The 18497-nt window shown below is 36.7% G+C and overlaps 1 protein-coding gene across 12 annotated transcripts in view; it reads right to left on the reverse strand.

Moving 5' to 3' along the window:
• Positions 1-18457, reverse strand: part of BORA (BORA aurora kinase A activator) — a 34196-nt gene extending 15739 nt beyond the window's left edge. For 6 of the 12 annotated variants that reach the window (XM_032678401.1, XM_032678405.1, XM_032678402.1 and 3 more), the window contains exons 1-12: positions 18281-18457; positions 17366-17536; positions 16257-16363; positions 12934-12979; positions 11480-11561; positions 10238-10303; positions 9424-9480; positions 7519-7736; positions 6415-6568; positions 4789-5390; positions 4256-4387; positions 2560-2737 (exon numbers count right to left, since the gene is read on the reverse strand). In XM_032678401.1, coding sequence (XP_032534292.1) covers positions 2560-2737; positions 4256-4387; positions 4789-5390; positions 6415-6568; positions 7519-7736; positions 9424-9480; positions 10238-10303; positions 11480-11561; positions 12934-12979; positions 16257-16363; positions 17366-17521 — 1798 coding nt within the window. In that variant the 5' untranslated portion in view covers positions 17522-17536; positions 18281-18457. Of the gene's footprint in view, positions 1-63; positions 1720-2559; positions 2738-4255; positions 4388-4788; positions 5391-6414; positions 6569-7518; positions 7737-9423; positions 9481-10237; positions 10304-11479; positions 11562-12933; positions 12980-16256; positions 16364-17365; positions 17537-18280 lie in introns of those variants that run through there. The other 6 variants (XM_032678407.1, XM_032678406.1, XM_032678398.1 and 3 more) reach the window with 5 other exon arrangements.
• Between the last annotated feature and the right edge of the window lie 40 nt (positions 18458-18497).

The raw sequence follows: 18497 nt of genomic DNA on the forward strand, positions 1-18497 counted from the left end.
ACACACTTCTGCTGTTACTTTTCCCTGACCTTTAAGAACGTACTCATACAGGGTGAAATTAAATATTTTAATGATAGATTTTTTATTTGTGAATACTTCAAAAGCCTCCAATCATTGAACATATTATTAAAAATTCAAAAAAAATATTTAAAAAAATATAACCCATTCCTAATTACATATATAATGCAGAACAGTTCAGAAAAAGATAATTTGCTTCTTAAATTCTTTAAATTAACAGTACTATTTTTAGTAATCATAGTTGCAAAAATAAATCCTGTGTACAGTCCAGAAATCTGAAATTCCTCCTTTCAATTGATTATTGCTAAAGAAAACTATCATGAGAAACAGAAAAGACACAAGCTCATACATAACTTATAAACCTTAGACAAGTTATGTCCTGCTTTTGAGTGACAAAACTTACAAGCTAAGAACATTTTGAAGGCTCTGTTGTATAAAGTTCATATACAATGAAGTATATTGTTCATTTCCTACTTTTAACAAAATTCATCCCCTAAAAGTTACCAAGTCTGCGTATTTCCAGCTTTTAGTAGAGGACTGGCTGAAGATCATGAAATGGATAATTTAGGATGCTAGATTCAATTACTGTAAATCCAATATGCATTACAGAAATAGTGATTAAAGTGCTACAGAAGTAAATATAATGCACATCATGGTTGCTGGTTAGAAAACTAAAGTAAATTTTTTTATATTTATTTCTGCAATGTGAGAAGTAAAACCAAGTGCTGTGTATAGAAGCTTCCCTTTTTCTTAAGTATGTTTTTCAGAAAGCCTTCATTGGTGAATTATCAATGAAAATATTTCAAGAACTGTTCTATTCAAACAACACACGCAAGTCTCAGGTCTAACATGTTGATATTAATGCCATGCAATTCTGCTCACAGTAGGAGTTTTAAAAAATGCTGTCTTTTGCCTTCAAATTTAGGTGTGACCAATGGTTTCAGGCTTAGTGTGCCAATAGCTACTCATCAGCCACCACCTATCACTTTGGTACAAGCTTTTCTGTGGGTTGTGGAATAGAACAGAAAGCAGCCATCCAGCACCCTGGGACTGAACATCCTTGCTAAGAAAGAAAGACAGACTACTTCACCTGGAATACATATTAGAACGGACTTATGATTTTTATTAACCCAACAAATGTACTGCAGAGCTCTACATAAACAGAGCTCGGAAATCTCAGTACTTCCCTTATGTCTTCTTCCCCTCTTAGTCACTAGGACTAGAAGATTACCACATGGATTTTTTTTTTCGCCGTTCACATTTATAAATGCCAGAAGGTTCTTTTAAACAAATCCAATCAAATGTAACCAAATCTGATTTGATTAGACAAAGGGAGTTCTGGGATTCTAGACCCTCCTGGGATTCTAGACCCTCCTCAATTCATTACTTAATCATCAATGATTTTCTTGAAAGCATCAAGGGTTTGTTTATATTAATACTTTCTGAAATAAGTGGCATGCAGAAGTTAATTATATTTTTAAGGGTTTATATAAATATTTTGGTAATTTCTGTAAGCAACATAACAATACTGGAAATTACACATAAGAGAGAAGTAAAAGTGTAATGGTTTACTTTGATAGAAGAAAGGCTGCACCATTCTCTTAGGGATGTACTGAGACCAATTAATCTTAGTGCACCTTCTTAGGTTCCTTCCGAAGTGTACTGGAGCATCAATTTGGACACAAGTGTTCTTAGGAGACACTGGTGGAGTCAGGTGATCAGCTCCAAGGTTAGTACTAATACAATTACTAAAGCAACAACACTACAATTTAATTTTAAATAACCAATAATACATTTTACTCGAGTACATGGTAAATCTAACTGACAGGTAGGCAGCCTTCTGTCAAACCAAGCTAAAAGCTGTTCAGAGAACTGCTAAATAGCCGCTTTTGACATAAAGCTTATTTTGTATTACTGAAAGAACTAAACTTTGGGGTTTGCTCTCATCACACCCCCAGCAGTTCATTTCTGTTCAGTGACTCACTCTTGGTACCAGTGCTAGTATTCATGAAGCCACACAATAAATCTGACTGGGGACAAGCAATCCAAATCAAAATTAATATTCCTTTCCTTTTTCTCTCCCCCACAAAAAAAATGTCCCTCATGCTTTTAGGAGGGACAAATCTTAAAATGTTTTTGCAGTTACATTTGTTCCTATGCAAGTTATCCTAGGTTTGCTCAATCTATCTAAAATACCCATCTGGAAGTTGAAGCTATGTCCAAACTTTCAAGACAAGGTTCCTCATGGAATCTACCCTAATCACAGAAGGAACACAATTCTGAAAAAAAAGTATTGTTTCTCTGTACTAACTCTAGACACCTTAATTTTCAAAAAAGGATCACTTAATAATACCAATAAATTTGTTCATAAGACCTGAAAAATCCCACATTATTTAAAAACTCCCTTAATATATAACAGACAATTTATTACATTTGCATTAACAAAGCAAAAAGGTAGGTATAATCCAGGTAACTGAGATCATATGTATAAAAATTTATTAGACAACACAACTTAAATTCTCCATCAGAAAAACTACATACCAGTTTTGTGAAATCCCTGACCTTGATTTTCATTTTTATGTTTCCAAGCAGAAATGTTGCAAGTTGCATTTTTTCCAAATATTGTAGTATGTGTTTTTGCCTTTTGGAAACAGGATTGCGTCTCTGGAGATTTAGCTCTCAGCAACTGATTGTCCTTATGGCTTAAAACAGAACACTCCTAGATCAATAAGGAAAAGTTAATTTTAAAACCATTTTCACAGAAATTCTCCATAAGAAATAAGATCCAAACCTACTATCTAAAAATCTCAAGTACAATAAGTACCTTAAGTACCACCTCTCCCCTTCTGAAATGAGAAAGAAATGAAATAATACGTTTTCTCTGCACAGATCTTTGAAACATGCTGTCAGCAAAAACCACCTCCTTTCAGAGCTCACATGCTCTGAATGAGCCAGACTCAATTCTTTCAGCCAGCAGTGTCTGTGCTTTTTTATTTCCATTCTCTGGAGGTTCTCTCTCTTGTGAGAGTTGAATGAAGTACTTAATGCTTTCATACTTAAATACTAATCTGAAATGCAAAATTGGGCTTAGTCAGGATCTAGCAACTGAAAGACTAATAGTGGGAAAAGAAAGCTGCATAACATTGGTGAGTCCCTCTAGGTCAGGTTTGATACTATACAATTTTTTCTGGGAAGTACATTCACACATCTAATCCACGTCCAACAGGGTGACTGGGGCAAGACTTCAGAGTAGATGTATATTTTTAGATGTTAAAGATAAAATATCCATCTCCTTTTAATTTTGTAAGGGCACATTTATCCTAGTCTTAAATGAGCAGAGTTCAGAACTTGATGTCGATGGTCTGTAAGACGCCATCAGTCTGTACTTCACCTTGGCAGAGAGTTGGCTATTAGCATGTCAGATACAGAAGTGAAGTCAGGGCTGAATGGGCCTACTTGAGGATTTTTTTTATAATTTGATACTAAGGGTCAGTATTGTCTCCCCTTAAAGGGCTGTAAACAACACTAAGTCGCAGACTATAAACTACTAAGTTTGTAAGACCATAATACCATAATTACTAAGTGAGAGGAGATGATCTTTGCTCTCTTCTCCAAAGAAAACAGCCTTGCTTCCAATTCTCTGCAAGAAGTAGAACTCCTTCTGATCAGTCACAATATTATTGGTTTAGGAGTCTTGCTAGATATGTATTGTCTTTTGTAGGTTTTTTATCAGATAGGTCATCAAAGCACTTGTGCTGTACCCAAGCAGGAAGTTCCTCACCAAGTCAGCATGCTAGGTATGGTGTAAGAAACTTAGTGATGAGTTTATGAAAGTCAGCAGCGGACAATTTTCCCCCAAAAATGTCCTTCTCCACAGGCACACATTTAAAAATTTAGCAATAAAAGAAAGCAGCAAGAACAACAGAAACAAAAATAAGAGACAGACTCCAATACATCTGAAGCCATGAGCAGCCTCACAACTACCATTCACATATATATCTCAGTTTCCTCTGAAAAAACCTGCCTTTGTCATAAAACACATTAATTTTATCGCCACCTTAAGATAATTTTTCCTGCGTTTATTCTCCGTTTTCGACATACTTGAAATGACGCTATATTAACATCTTTAATATCACCTCACTGTCTCTCCCCTCAGGCTCCCTGGAACCAAACAAAATGGGGAATGGATGCTTTAGATGGGAAGCCTCTCACTTTTGTATCACAATTTAACTCCTACCTTTGTTCTAAGCATCTGAGATTTATTCTGAAAAACTACAGTATTCACATCATTTTCTCTGCAGCTGTTTTCAGCCCCCGCAGTATCCATAATGCTGTTTCCATAAGTCTGTGTGTTGTAACCACTGTCCACCTGAAATCAAGAAGCAGGGCTTGAAAAATGTACTGTAATTGTAATACCAATAAATCCCTCAGACACTTGATATGATTTATTTGATTAACACAACTTAATCCAACAAACCAACTACAATCAGTTAACAACAAAAGCAAATTGTAAGCAGGTTTGTCAGAATTAGCTTGGATTAAGTTAAATGTATTGCTGTAGAGAGCTACACAAAAATAATTTGTAATTGCTCTGCTGACTCCACTGAGAGCAAAGACGGGATGGGAGGGAAGCGATAAAAGTCATGATACCACCAGCATGCCACAACCAATACAAGAAAATAATAATTACTTCCAGAATAATATATGTATTCAAAGTTATTATGTCCAGCTCAGTTTTACAGAGAAGCAAAAAAAAAATTTTATTTTTACCTGAATACTACTGTTGTCACAAGGAATTGCACTGCTTTCGGCAAGAGGTGACATGCACATCCGAGAGCTTTCAATACTGAAAGTAATGCCTGTCATAAAGCTGGTCATTGGTGTATTGCTATTGCCAATTGTTTCTTTTATCCAAGTGTTTTCCTCTGACACTTCAGCTGCGTCAGCCATATCTACAGTATTATTTTCTTTTAAGCCTTCTATATCCTGAAATGATGACAACCTTTGATGACAAGCTTCTGAGTGATCTGGTGCAATAGACACAGTTGCTACCACAAGATGTGTACCATGTGCAAAAGTATCACTGTCTTCCTGACATAAGTTTATTCCATTATCCATTTCTGGGAACCGAGCTTCTGCTGGAGAAGCATTTTCCTTGTCTTCCTCATCCTCATCATGAGTCTCAACTGCAATTGGTATTCTAATGACAGAAGTCTGATACTGGGCAGTCCCTCTACAAGCTCCAAGCCTCATAGGAGAGCAATTTTTAATTGGAGAACAACCATCTATGTAAGGACTTCTTGTACTTGGCGGTGTCATTCTATTTGATGAAGAAGGAATATCTGGAGAACGAAATGTAAATTTTCTTTGGTCTGTAAAAAAACCAACAAAGCTAAATTCCACATAATATCTAATAGAAAAAATTCATCATCCTCAAGGGCCTACAGTCCACTGAATCATTTATAGCCAACTAAATAGCATTTCACTGACCTCGGTCTCCCAGCCAAATCAAACGAACAACCCCAAACACCAAACAAACCAGCAGCACATTTTAACTATCATGGTAAAGGCAAGTTTCTTTCCCATTTTTACCACCAAATTTGTTTTCTGTGACACGGTTTACTGCACTGGAGACCTTCTATTTTCAAATGTCAATACTACACAGTATTCAAAGGAAAATGTGTGAAGGCTGGTTCTGTGGGTTTTTCCCAAACAAGTATCAATACATATATTCTATAGGTATTTAATTTTTGGCAGCAATAAAGTTTAAGATGATCAAACAAGTGAGAAAACACATATGCAATCTCCACAGATAATGGTGTTAAATACCAAAAGGCTCATAACATCAAAATCACGCATAAACGTGGCGTTAAAGTCTTTCCAGGTTATGGACACAGCATGAAATACTGACATTTTCTAGAGCAACAAAGACACAAAATGTTTGTGACTTCTTCATTAATCAGTTTCATTTCAAATAATCTTCATGACTGCATGATCTGAAAACTGAATCTCAACATTCTTTGTCCATTGACATTAAAATGCTTCAGGTTGGGCCAAGTCAGAACTGTGACAGTTCAGACATGTGGCTTTAAACTCCCTCCCACACTAGATTAACACTTCTAACTTTTTTCATTCCCATAAGGTCTCAATGTCTGCTTCTAAAATATTTTCCCTAGTTGATTTTTTGTAAGCATATACATTTCATTGTCTCACATATTTCACTGCTAAACAGTAAATGTGTCATATAGGAGGAGACTGCTGGTCTGCCAAGCATAATAACTTGTCTTCTAACAGAAACAGGTTCCCTTAAGAATTCAGCAGTTTTTATAATAAAAAATTTTTATAATAAAAATATATGACTCAAGAAAGAATAACACATATACACTTAAACCATACCTGAGAGTGGCGTTTTTCTTATGTGAAAAGCAATTGGTGAAAAAGTAGGAGAACCAGTACGTGCAGGAGACCCCTCTGAAAATGTGGGACTGGTTATACTTCCCAGACTATAAGCTCTTGTTCCTCCCTGAATAGGACTTGAAGAAAACTGGCCCTTCAGAAAAAAAAAAAAAAGAAGAAAAAAAAAAATCAAAACCACACAGCATATTTTCATAACATTAACTTTGGTTAATATGTATATATAAAAAGTGTTCCAAAGTGTTCTGATTCAAAAGTTTAATATGGTAGCACTGAGAAAGACTACTTCTCTACAGCGACAATCTCTATCATTACTTTAGCTTAAATATTTCAGTGCAGCTCTTTACCTGGACCTTATGCCTCCACACAGGAGAAGACAGCAATGGACTCAAACTGTCACATAATACCAGCTAGGCCTACTCTATCCATTAGATTTAAGAACTCTGTGTATCTAGTCAAGTATCTGATCTAAATTTCTTGCTCATATCAATGCTGATGAAAGTCAGCCACTATTTATATTTTAATGTAATCCATATTTTCTGAATTACTTACTTCAGCAGCAGGCAAAACATGAAACTATTTCTCCTTAAGAAAAGAGCATTATACTGCAAGAACATGACTACTATTCTGTTATAGGAATTCTTTACTAGGTTACCACAGTAAACTTTTTTTTTAAGCCACACTATTCCTAGGGTAGTTTTTTCCCATGCACTTCAGCCACCAAACAGATGAAACCATATCACCTAAACCAGTTCCGCTGTGCTATGTCCACCCGGGAATAAGGTTTACTTTGTTTCAATTAAAGAACAGTCATTATGTTCTGTGTTCTAATAAATGTCTATTCATCTGAAAACTCCGGTCAACGGAAAAGAAAAAAAAGTACATTTAGCCCTGCATTCAAAGATCCACAATTCATGTCTTCCAATAATACCAATAATAAAAAGTCAGTAATATATTCTTTCAATACTTGTAGTTCACACAGTTTTTTCTGAATTTGGAAAAAAAAAAACAAACCACCATCCTTAAGTCTAGCACCTACTCCCTCATAAAGTGCATCCCATCCAGCCCACAAAACAGGCCACTTACTGAACTAGATGTGTCCAGAGGGCTTCTGCACCGGACTGGAGATAATTCTATTGAACAAAGCACTCCAAGTGGCTGACTACTACATGGACTATGCAGAGAAGGGGACAAACATGCAGATACACTTCCATTTTCCTCTAAAAACAGCTTTCTTCTGAGTGATGAAGAGCTTAGATTTTCCTGAGACTGATCTGCAAATTCTTCAGTTCTAAAATATTCACCTAGAAATCACAGGAAAAAGTTGCTTCCAATAAGAACACAGGAAAAAAAAAATCTTACTACAGAGAGATATATAACTAAATTAAAGCATTTAATCCAATTTACCAATGCAGCAAATCATTAATCCAATTAGGTACCTATCCCAAAGGATTGCTTGTTACCACTACAAAAAGTTCACTCTGTCCACAAAGGTTCCACTTCTGCTTATCATTGCTTAATACTAGGGTCTGATTTAAAAAAAAAAAAGTATATATATAGGCTAGCATCTACTTATTGGTCTTTTCCCAGTTCCTCACATCTGAGTTGCAAAAGTGCAAAAATGATTATTTTACTACCCAAGAAAAACTAAACTCTTTTTCAGGTCTCCCAGGTGTTTAAATGGTCTTCATAATACATCCAGAGGCAAACCAGTTTCAACTTGAAGAAAGTCCAAGCAGTTATCAGCTTACAGTAGGAAATTATACAGAGGTTAACTGAGACCCATTAAAATACGCTAAAACTTACCAGATTATTTTACTTTTTTCCTCTTGCTCTATTCTAACTGGATATTCCTTGTAGAAGAAATTTTTAATGAACTCAAAAATTATGTGTTGATGGAAGCATTTGTTAAGACAAAAAACAAAGGCAACAGATATGGTATCGTTTTTCCATTTTAATTTTGATGACCCACAGTCAGGGTTGTGAAATTCAATACTGGGATAGCTGCACGCAGATGAAACCCCCTGAGCTGGTTGTACCCACTGTTCCCATACGAGCAGTAAGAACAGGCCTTTCTAGCCTGAGAAGCTTGAGAAGGTGGCAGCAATTGCTTCACGTAGCATTTATAATCAGAGAGTTAATTTGGACTGTTGCCTCTGTTGCATCCTCACTCAGCAGTCATGGCTTTTTTGCTACCACACAACTTCTAGTCACCACCATGGTTTCAGTTAAATTAAAGGCAGGGTTACAGCACAGCTTTATTCAAGGTAAGGTTGGGCTATGAGTCTCACAACCAGTCATCTGTAAGTCAAACAGCTCTGCTGAGTTAAGTAACTGCTCTGTTTGGGGGAGGCAGGAGTTATCTTCTGCTTACTACCTTTTATGCATTTGTTAACTGTTAATCAATTTCATAGAATCATAGAATATCCGGAGTTGGAAGGGACCCACAAGGATCATCAAGTCCAACTCCTGGCCCTGCACAGGACCATCCCCAAGAGTCACACCATGTCCCTGAAAGTATCATCCAAACACTTCTTGAACTCTGGCAGGCTTGGTGCTGTGACCACTTCCCTGAGGAGCCTGTTCCAGTGCCTAACCATCCTCTGGGTAAAGAACCTTGTTCTAATATCCAACCTAAACCTCCCCTGACAAAACTTAGGCCATTCCCTCAGGTCCTGTCACTGGTCATCGCAAAGAAGAGATCAGTGCCTGCCCCTCTGCTTCCCTTTATGACGAAGCTGTACACTGCAATGAGGTCTCCCCTCAGTATCCTCCAGACTGAACAATTTCCAGTTGTCCTCCATATCCCTCCTTCTCTGTCTTTATGTCCACACTCAAATCATATCATTTAAGTCACGTCCTGTGCAACACACTGACCATTTAGAACACATACTTAAAACTCGTTCATTCATTTGGTTCTCAGTATTTCATAAGACAAAAACACCTAGCAAACATTTAGACATTCATAAATACAGATATTGCATGACATACCTAGTATTTTCTCTAAATTAATATCCACTGGCAAAGACAGTACCGTCTGACAAGCAGCTGCAATGAATAAAACCAACAAAATTAGCTTAGTGACCTTTTACTAAAACTGTAGAGACATTCACTTTCAAACTGCACCACAATTGAGCTATTTAAATTACAGCTGCAATAAGGAAAAGTGTTAATTAAAGCTGTGATTCTGATTTGACAACACTGTATGCAGCACATTAGGCCTAGAGATAAAAAACCCAGGTGTTGTAAGAATGCCTCTCTAGAGGCTTTTATGTTAACTGAGGAAAGAGGTCTCTGAAGAAAGGAAGGATTCAAAAGGAAATGGGAGAAAAATCATCAAATTACCCTGGGGAAAAACACTACCTATTTATCTAAAATGATACAGTTTAAAAGATGTATTAAGCTTTCTGCTATTTATTTGGCATAGAAAATAATCAAGATTCTCTAACCCTTAACAATCCAACACATTAGAAGTTTCTTGAAACTGTAATTTACCCATAAACCTGAGGCTTACATTCACCTCTTAATTCAGAAAAAGTGCATACACTGAGTTGGAAAAAATGCGCCCCACAGTCTTACAGGGGACTTCATTTTTTACTTCAGAAAAAACACCAGAGAGTATAACAGAATTAAATTACTTTAAGAAATGGACATTAAAATTAATAATATCATTCAGGTCAAGAAAAACTATTTCTACAGGAATATTAACAAACAAATAATTCCCCTTTTAAATTAAACAGCCATTTAAAATGGGTTATTTTGCTTCAGAGAAAGCTTCTAATTTCAGACATTGCCTTTTACTCACCATTGCTCTTTCCAGGCTGCAAGCTGAGCTGTCTTCCAATCGGAGAAATGTTATTTAGATCAATGGCTGTAAAACATAGAAGAACTTAAATTTAAGCATGCACTGCATATAGAGTTAGAACATTTAATACAACTAAACAAAACTTTTGCATCAAAGTTTGGAAGAGATTAAAAAGATGTACTGAAAAAAGGTTACCATTATAGCTGATTAAGAGAATTTCAGCACCTTTCTATTCAAACAAAGCATAGTGAAATACCATCAGCGTTGCTCAGACCTTTGTCTCCAGCAGCCTTCTCTACATTAGAGAGATTTAAAACAAACTAGTTTACACTTAGCTAAACAGGCTGTGTTCAAGTAGAACAACATTTCTATAAAATCACTCAGTCTGGACTTGAGGCGAAGAAATATTTCAGGTTTTTTATACAGCTAAAGAACACATTAGACCATCTTCCTTTACTGTTCACTTTTCCAGATCTCAGATTGTGGCTCATGCTGTCTGCTCAGAAAATGATGATCTTACAACTGACAATTAAAAATACACTATCCACAAGCTGCATCTCCTTGATAAAAAACATTTAAGTTTAGGCTTTTCCAAATCTTGAAAAATCACCACTTATTTAAGAATTTCCTACCCAACAATATTTTATATCTGACATATGTCCAGCTTGTAGTCCATTTACTATGTATTCTGCTGGTTATATACAAACTTCAGTAACAACAGCATTAAGAATAAAATCTCACATGGGCATAACCATAATGAACTTAGGAAACCCACGAGCAGTGACTAGGAGTTAGCACGACACTAAGACAACAACAGGAATTTATGCAGCAAGGGTAAAAAAAAAAATGGAACTCCATTTCCCATATGCTTATATGGTGAGGAAAGCAGTCAGAATAAGGAGGACATGCAAATATCAGAAATAAAAAGCAAAGTAGAAGACTTGGCTATTACGAGTATCAACAGTGCAATTCTGTATGCAAATTAAACTGGTTAAAAACAAGCTTATTAAAGTAAAAAGATTTAAGAACAAGAACCAAAAATAATAAAAAGGAAAAACTATACAAGACTTGATTAATAAATAATTCTTAAAGAGAGCACTTGGAGAGAACAGCTGAAAATCTATCGGTTGTGCCATATTTTATCACCAGTTCTTAAAATTTAAATTAAGATCGAAACAAATTATGTTTGATAATTTCTCCAAAAGATAAACTATTTTGGACAGACACACAAAAGCAACTTACATTTAGTTGAATTAAATTGAGAAACTTGTTTGCCTTCATGTTCAATCCAAGGAGAAGGAACTATGAGCCTTTTTGTGAAAAACTAGAGCAGAATAAAAATAAGCATCTCAGCACTTTTAAAAAATTGGTGATTCTCAACTTAAATTTAGATCAGTACCCTGAACGAGAAAAACTGCAGAATTTATTTGATTATTTCAGGCTCAGAGAGATTAAAGAAAAAAATAAGTCGAAGACCCCCATATTCTTTACGACACATAGCACTGCAGATCTTTCAGAGTGAAAACTGAAGTTTCATTTAAAAATAATTACTCATTTAAAAATTTGAACTGTCACTGCCTCACTTGTTGCACAGTAGTTTAAAATAATTCTTTACAAATTTTCAGTTTGTCAAGTTGTATTTTGACAACTGAGCTATTTCACAGAAGTGATAAAGAGCCACTGCAGCAAAAGTGATAATCCAAGGCTTTTTGGCAACATTATTAATGTATTTGGCCAAATTGGTTAGCAGTGAAACATTTATGAGTTACTGGCATTTCAGTCTTTTTCTTTGAACCAGAAATTGTATCTATCATCACAGTTTCACTATGGAACACCCTGATGCTGAGGAGATGAAGACTATTACATAGCTTCAAGAAACAAATCTTGTTTTCACAATAAATGCAAGACTCAAAGTAAATGAAAAAAACTCAGCTTGAAACACAACTATTAAAGACATAATTTTTATAAGAGACATGGTTTCAAGCTGTTCAGCTGCAGAATCCATTAGGTTATGCCTCACAAACAAGAAATACCCTTTTTAATGCAGATTTAGAACAACAGAACATCTTAGCTGCAGGTCAACTACACAGCACCTTGATGGAATCATAAAATATATATTTTGTTTGTAGAGACAGAAACTGACAGACTTGCTTACCAGAGCCTTATTTTACCTTTCTTAAATTGAAATTATATTTAAGATTTCTATAGTGAAGATTTGAAACACTTGTCTTTCTCTGCTATACAAATGGATAGTAAAAAACAAAACGAAAAATGGATGGAAATATATACAAGCTACCCCAATAAAGTCGTACATCCAACTAAGCAGACTTTGGAAGGAACAAAAGAAATCACAAAATTCTGCAATATTTTTAAAAATGCAATAAACCACTAACGGCTACTGTAACCCCCCAAATGCTCAATCATTATTTGTAACCTGAAGTCAACTATTCATAAGTTAGCTTACAGCTACATCACCACTCGCCAAGCTACATGAAAGAAAAAAATCTGTTGTTTTGGCCCACAGGTGTGTGAAAAAGGATGGGAAGAAAAACAACATGTGGATTCCAACTACAACGGATGAGGATGCAAAATCACTTTATTACTGAAATATAATAGGTTTTGAAATCCTATAATATATGTGGACCTTTTTTGGACAAAAAAACAAAACAATATTTGACAGCACAAAGTTTTATTACCTCCTCAATAGCTTTTTGCCTTCTGTCTTCAGTCTCCTTATCAGTTCTAAGTAACAAATGAAAGACGACTCAATTATCAAAACCATCACATAAGTAAGAAAAAATGTAAAGTCCAACCATATAATAATTTATAGATGCTCAAGAGGAACTTTACAAATGAAATTGCACTAAACCCTAAATTGTAAGATTGTTTTTACTATTATGCACAATCATTTTATACTATAAATTTAGAAATATAAATGCAATTTGCAGTTCATTTGAAAAAGATCTGTACCATTTATAAGTACACATTTGCAAATCATCTATTTAATCCTTGTATCAGCAAGTCTAGACAAAAACTCAGTCACAACTGATCTTCCAAAATAATGTCATATAAATAGATTTTACTATTAGCTATAGTGAGATTAGTCTTACACTATAAAACCAGGCAGAATAAAAAACTGGGCTACAAGGAACTGAAAGGCAACTGAAGACACTCCTGGAATTTGCAAACTCAAATTCCTGACACAGCCCACTTTCCCAGCAGAGTTCTCTCTGCCAAATAGATAGTCTGCCATATTTTCTTCAGTTTAGAATATAATGTCATATTTCAGTTTCTAACAATGAACACATTCTCTTATGCAGCTTTTAACCTATCTTTTAAAAAAATATTGTAGTTACTTCAGCCATGATGTGTGAGATTCCATATTTATATTTCCTCTAATGGTCACCTCCTAGTCTCACTCAGTTACTACTATGGAATTTATGGTAAAATTTTTTGAAGCTTACAAATGTCCATCATTGTCTTAGCAGAACTGCATAATGGTTTCATATACAAATTGTATACTTGAATTAACCTTGAATAATTTTAGAAATCAGTCAGGCAACACAAGATCATTAGCTAAGCAAACACACACAGATGTGCCTAATACATAAATTCTCTTTCACAGTTTGTTCTTTCATGCTTATCACACTTTGAATGTATCTACAGTGCTTGGGCACACCATCTTCAATTATGTCTACCTAGATGATGCTAAAGTGACAGTTCTATGAAGATACTTGCACAAAATTCAGCTACTGTACCAAAAAAGAATAAGCATACAATCACTGTATATTTATGCATAGTGGATGACAATACGCAAACAGAGGAACTGGGAAAACAGCTCCCACTAAAAGTACTGGTTAGTGCAAAAGAGGACCTTTTTTCTTCAGTGCATAACTCCAGGAAAACAACAAAGTGAAACTGTCATATGTATTTAACAAGAATAAAACCAAGCCAGTCTTGTATGCAACTTCAAGCAACACAGCACTTGCAACTGTGACACAAAGTATGCACGATGCAGACAGATATCTTTTAATAATTAACGAATAATAGCATAGCATCCAATTTAGAAACATTCAACTTCTATCAGTAGAAATAAAAAAGGAAGGGGAAAGTTTGTGGACAAGACTGTGTCAGTGTGTCTGCTCAGCTATTGACAGACTATTTTTCACCAACAAGTCTGCCACAAAAGCATTCTCCTAAACATCTTATAAGCAGTTTAATAAACTGACAGCACATAGATGATGCCCAGTTTATGGAAACAGTAATACTACACAAAATCAAGTCTATATGTGATACATACTCAGACTTTTCCAAGCTTTTACACTGTGCTGCTCCTCAGACTGTTTTACTACATTATAGAGATTTCACAATTTGAAATAGTTATACATGGAATTACCTATGCTTGTGGTTGTTTGCAATTAATTCAGAAAATTACTTGATAACAAGCATTATAAATTAATTACTCTTTTAACAAGAGTATATAGCGCATGTAACATTATGCATGGGCTTCAAAAACTCAATTCTTTTATCACGAACTTTTAACATCAAGAGCTGTAGTTATGACACTTTTGTTTCCATAAAACTGTATTTATGAAATCTAAATTAAGTTTTCATGCAAAATCCTACACACACACACTCATATACAGATATGCATTTAACCATGTACAGCTTGCAGCCATCAGAAATAACAACCTCCATCTGTACTACACCAAAACATGCAAGCATGGACACAGCAAATCTACCCATAGTCAAACCAGCCTCTTTCTAGTCACAGGAAATGACTTAAAAAAAAAAATCACAGTGGGTATGAAACAGTGGGACAGATTAAAAGGATCCACTGAGACAACACATATCTGTAGGCCATGTCACTAATCATCATTGGAATTGTCACCTAAACCATCTAGATTAAAGCCCGTTTGTGTGTGTCCAAATAGGCTTCCAGAAACAGTGTTACTGACTCCCTAAAAAACATAAGGCTTAAGGCTTTATAACATATAAAAAGCATTAGAGACTGAAACCTACTGGCTGCTAGAGGAAGGCCAGGAAAGGCCAGGCTATTAGGAACAAAAACATTGACAGTAGGACACGGTGATTCACAGATACAGCTGAGGACAGTTATACTCCTTCTACAGCTCTTCCTATTCAAAAAGAGAGATGTAGGTTCAATCAGACACTAAGAACAGTAAGTCTATTTCACAGTATTTTTTAGGAGGAGGGTGTTGAAACACTGGAACAGGTTGCTTGGAGAGGAGTTAGATGCCCCTTAGATCTGAGCGACCTGATTTAGACAGGACGGAAGATTGGTTTATTATCCTATTACTACGATGCTTCGTGCCACGAGGTGCAATTCTTTGTGGAAGTTTATCTGAAAAAGATACACGAGTGTCTACAGGGTTCACCACAATGGCCTCCCTTGACTACCTTCACTTGACATGTTCTTCTGTACTACTGGTATGTAAAATTATCCTCAAGATAAACTCCAAATACCAAGCTTATTTTACCTACTCATTTTCCCCACGAAAGCTATTTTCAAAGAAAGGGAAAAGTTGAGATAAGGTCCCCAGACTACTTCAAGTAACTAGCATTGGTCCCCCCTCCTTCACGTTAAGTCTAATCTATACCTTTGAAAGGGAGTGCTGGCTTCCCTAGGTAGCTTTCCCAGCTCTACCCTTCTGCAGGAGGAATACTGAGAGAAGATAAACTGTGCTGTAACAAGGAACAGAAGAGGTAGCCTGGTAACAATCACCGGCAAGACATTTTCTTGCTTCCATTGACTCCTTTTATCTGACTGTCTTTCAAACTGTAATCAGAGTGGATCAGCGGTTCTTAACATCGAAAAGAAGGAACAGCAAGGAAACCTCATTTAAATATTATATCCACATCACAGACGTGTAAAAATTTATGTTAAAAGATTTCAATAAAAAGTCTTTAATGCTATGCTGAAATGTTAATAAAGCAAAAGAACAGTGTTCTAGTATCAATGCTAAGTTAATTGCATAAAAACAGATTGCAAAGTTACCTAGCATGGCTCAAATACATCGCTTGGCGTCGAACATCTTCTGAGTCAATTTCCACAGGATTTATTAGAGCAAGCTGATCAATAGACCATCTAAATTTTCCTGGTGTCTGAAAAAAAAAAGGAACAGGCATCTTAACGCTTACTATTCTAAAAAGATAAAAATAGAACTACAGGACTAATCTCAATGGAACAACACAATCACCGCTTCCATATAGTTTCGAACAATCAAAAGAGTTTCTATTTAAAGTACCTACTTTTAAAAGAAAATTATTAAGTCAGTCAAGCTTCTTACCCTGGTAGTGGTATTACAGTGATTTATAAGATAATATTAAATGGAAAGTTATAGCTAATATTTACAATCTGAGGTGTCAGTTTCTTCTCAATTTCTGAGGACAGATCCACTAAAGATACATAACTTGGTATAAAATTTAGTCATTTCTAGCTTGCCACAATCCAAATTGTAGTTCCATGAACACCCAGTGTCTGTACCTAAACCATGTTATCCAATAAAAGAGCAGTCTTCCTTTCACCTCCCATGTCAAAGACTGAAGAGTTGCAACCTCATATGCATCTTGCAAAGTCCCTCTCATAATGCCGTGCATAGTGCACAACAAAACCCAAGTCAGAAATAAAGCAGCTTCACCCCTTTATTTAACAATTAGCAAGAACTGTTCAAATACATTTGAAAAATTATCTACCAAGTCTTTTTATTTCATTAGCATAGTATCTTCTCTACTGCTTACCAGCAAATAATTTCAACTGAAAACCAAAATGTAATTTGCAACAACAAGTTATATATACACAAAATCAATAATTTGAATGCACAAACAGCTCATAGCAGAAATGCAACTAAGTTTTATTATTTAGGAACTGGGGCTTTTTTAGCACTCAATCACTTAATATCTAAGGACTAAATTAGATAAATTTAGAAATGTAGGAAGACTAAGCAACAATATTAGTATTAAAAGCAGCATATTTCTGTAAAGAGAAGAAACTCCAAATGCTACCAGTATATACATTGAAGTACACTAAAAAAATATCCTTTTAAATGCATTTGAAAATATTAACGTTCCATATATATAGTTAAACAACTAAAGACTAGATCTTACTGATGAGGATTTTGTTGACTTAAAGACCGAAGGACTGGAGACAATCTGCTCCTGAAGAGTGTAATAATCACTGGGACTTTCAAATGGATTCAGGATTGCAACTCGTCCTGGAGTTTCTGGTGCTATCTGCATTTTACCTTCTTCTGTATCACCCATAACACTAAGCTACACCTGAAAAAGAGAGAGGGAGATGAAAAATTAAGGGAAATAATGAAATCATAATTTTGACATTTTAGGGTCATGTTGAAGGCTTTAGAAAGAGACAATCAATTGCTTTAAGGTGCCAGAAGCATTTAAAGGACTAACAAAACCGAAGTTAGCTTTGGCTTGGACCTACTAGCATAAAGCCGATAAATCAGGCTGCTATAAACAATTAAACATAAACAGAACCTAAAAGAAGGGGCATGAAAAAGGGAATTAAAAAAAAGACCAAACAAACAAATACCAAAAGAACAAGCAACCAAAAAAACCACCCACGAACAACCACTAGAAGAAACAGAACGGTCAGGAAGCCAAACACGTTGCTGGAGGGCAGCTCACGCACCAAGTGCGGGCACTCAGGGGCTTCGGGAATAAGGAGGGGTTCTCTCTCTCTCCCCGCCCGCCCTCCTTCCTCCACACCGGAGCAGTCCAGCATCCCCTGCCCGCGGGAGGACCTCGGACGGCGGGAAGGGGGACGCGCGGTGCCGCCCGCGGGCCGGGGCAGCAATAACGCCCCGAGCAGGTCCCGCTTGGCCCAGGCGCTAAAACCGACCACCCTCCCCCGCCCCAACTGGCCTGGCCGGGCCTACCCCGGCCCTCGAGGGCTTCGGGGGGCGGCACCGCTCCCTCCCGCTGCAGGGCACCTCCCGCGCCCCCGCGGCGGCGAACAGGACGGGAGCCCCGCGTGAGGGTCCCCGCTTAGCCCCTTCTCACTCTTCTCCCCGGGATGGTGCCACTGCGCCAAGCCGCTCTCCCAGTCCCCGGGTGCCGAGGGGGCGATGCCGCGGGTGCCGAGGTCGGGGGCACAGACACCTGCCACCGTTACCCGGCCGCTGCCGCCGCGCCGCTCGCTCGCTCATCAGGCACCACTCGCCGCTCCCGCCCCCGCCGCGCCGGGCGGCCCTTTAAACAGCCCCGCCCCGTCCGGTCG

This window comes from Chiroxiphia lanceolata, chromosome 2, assembly GCF_009829145.1.
Source record: "Chiroxiphia lanceolata isolate bChiLan1 chromosome 2, bChiLan1.pri, whole genome shotgun sequence".
Classification (NCBI taxonomy): domain Eukaryota; kingdom Metazoa; phylum Chordata; class Aves; order Passeriformes; family Pipridae; genus Chiroxiphia; species Chiroxiphia lanceolata.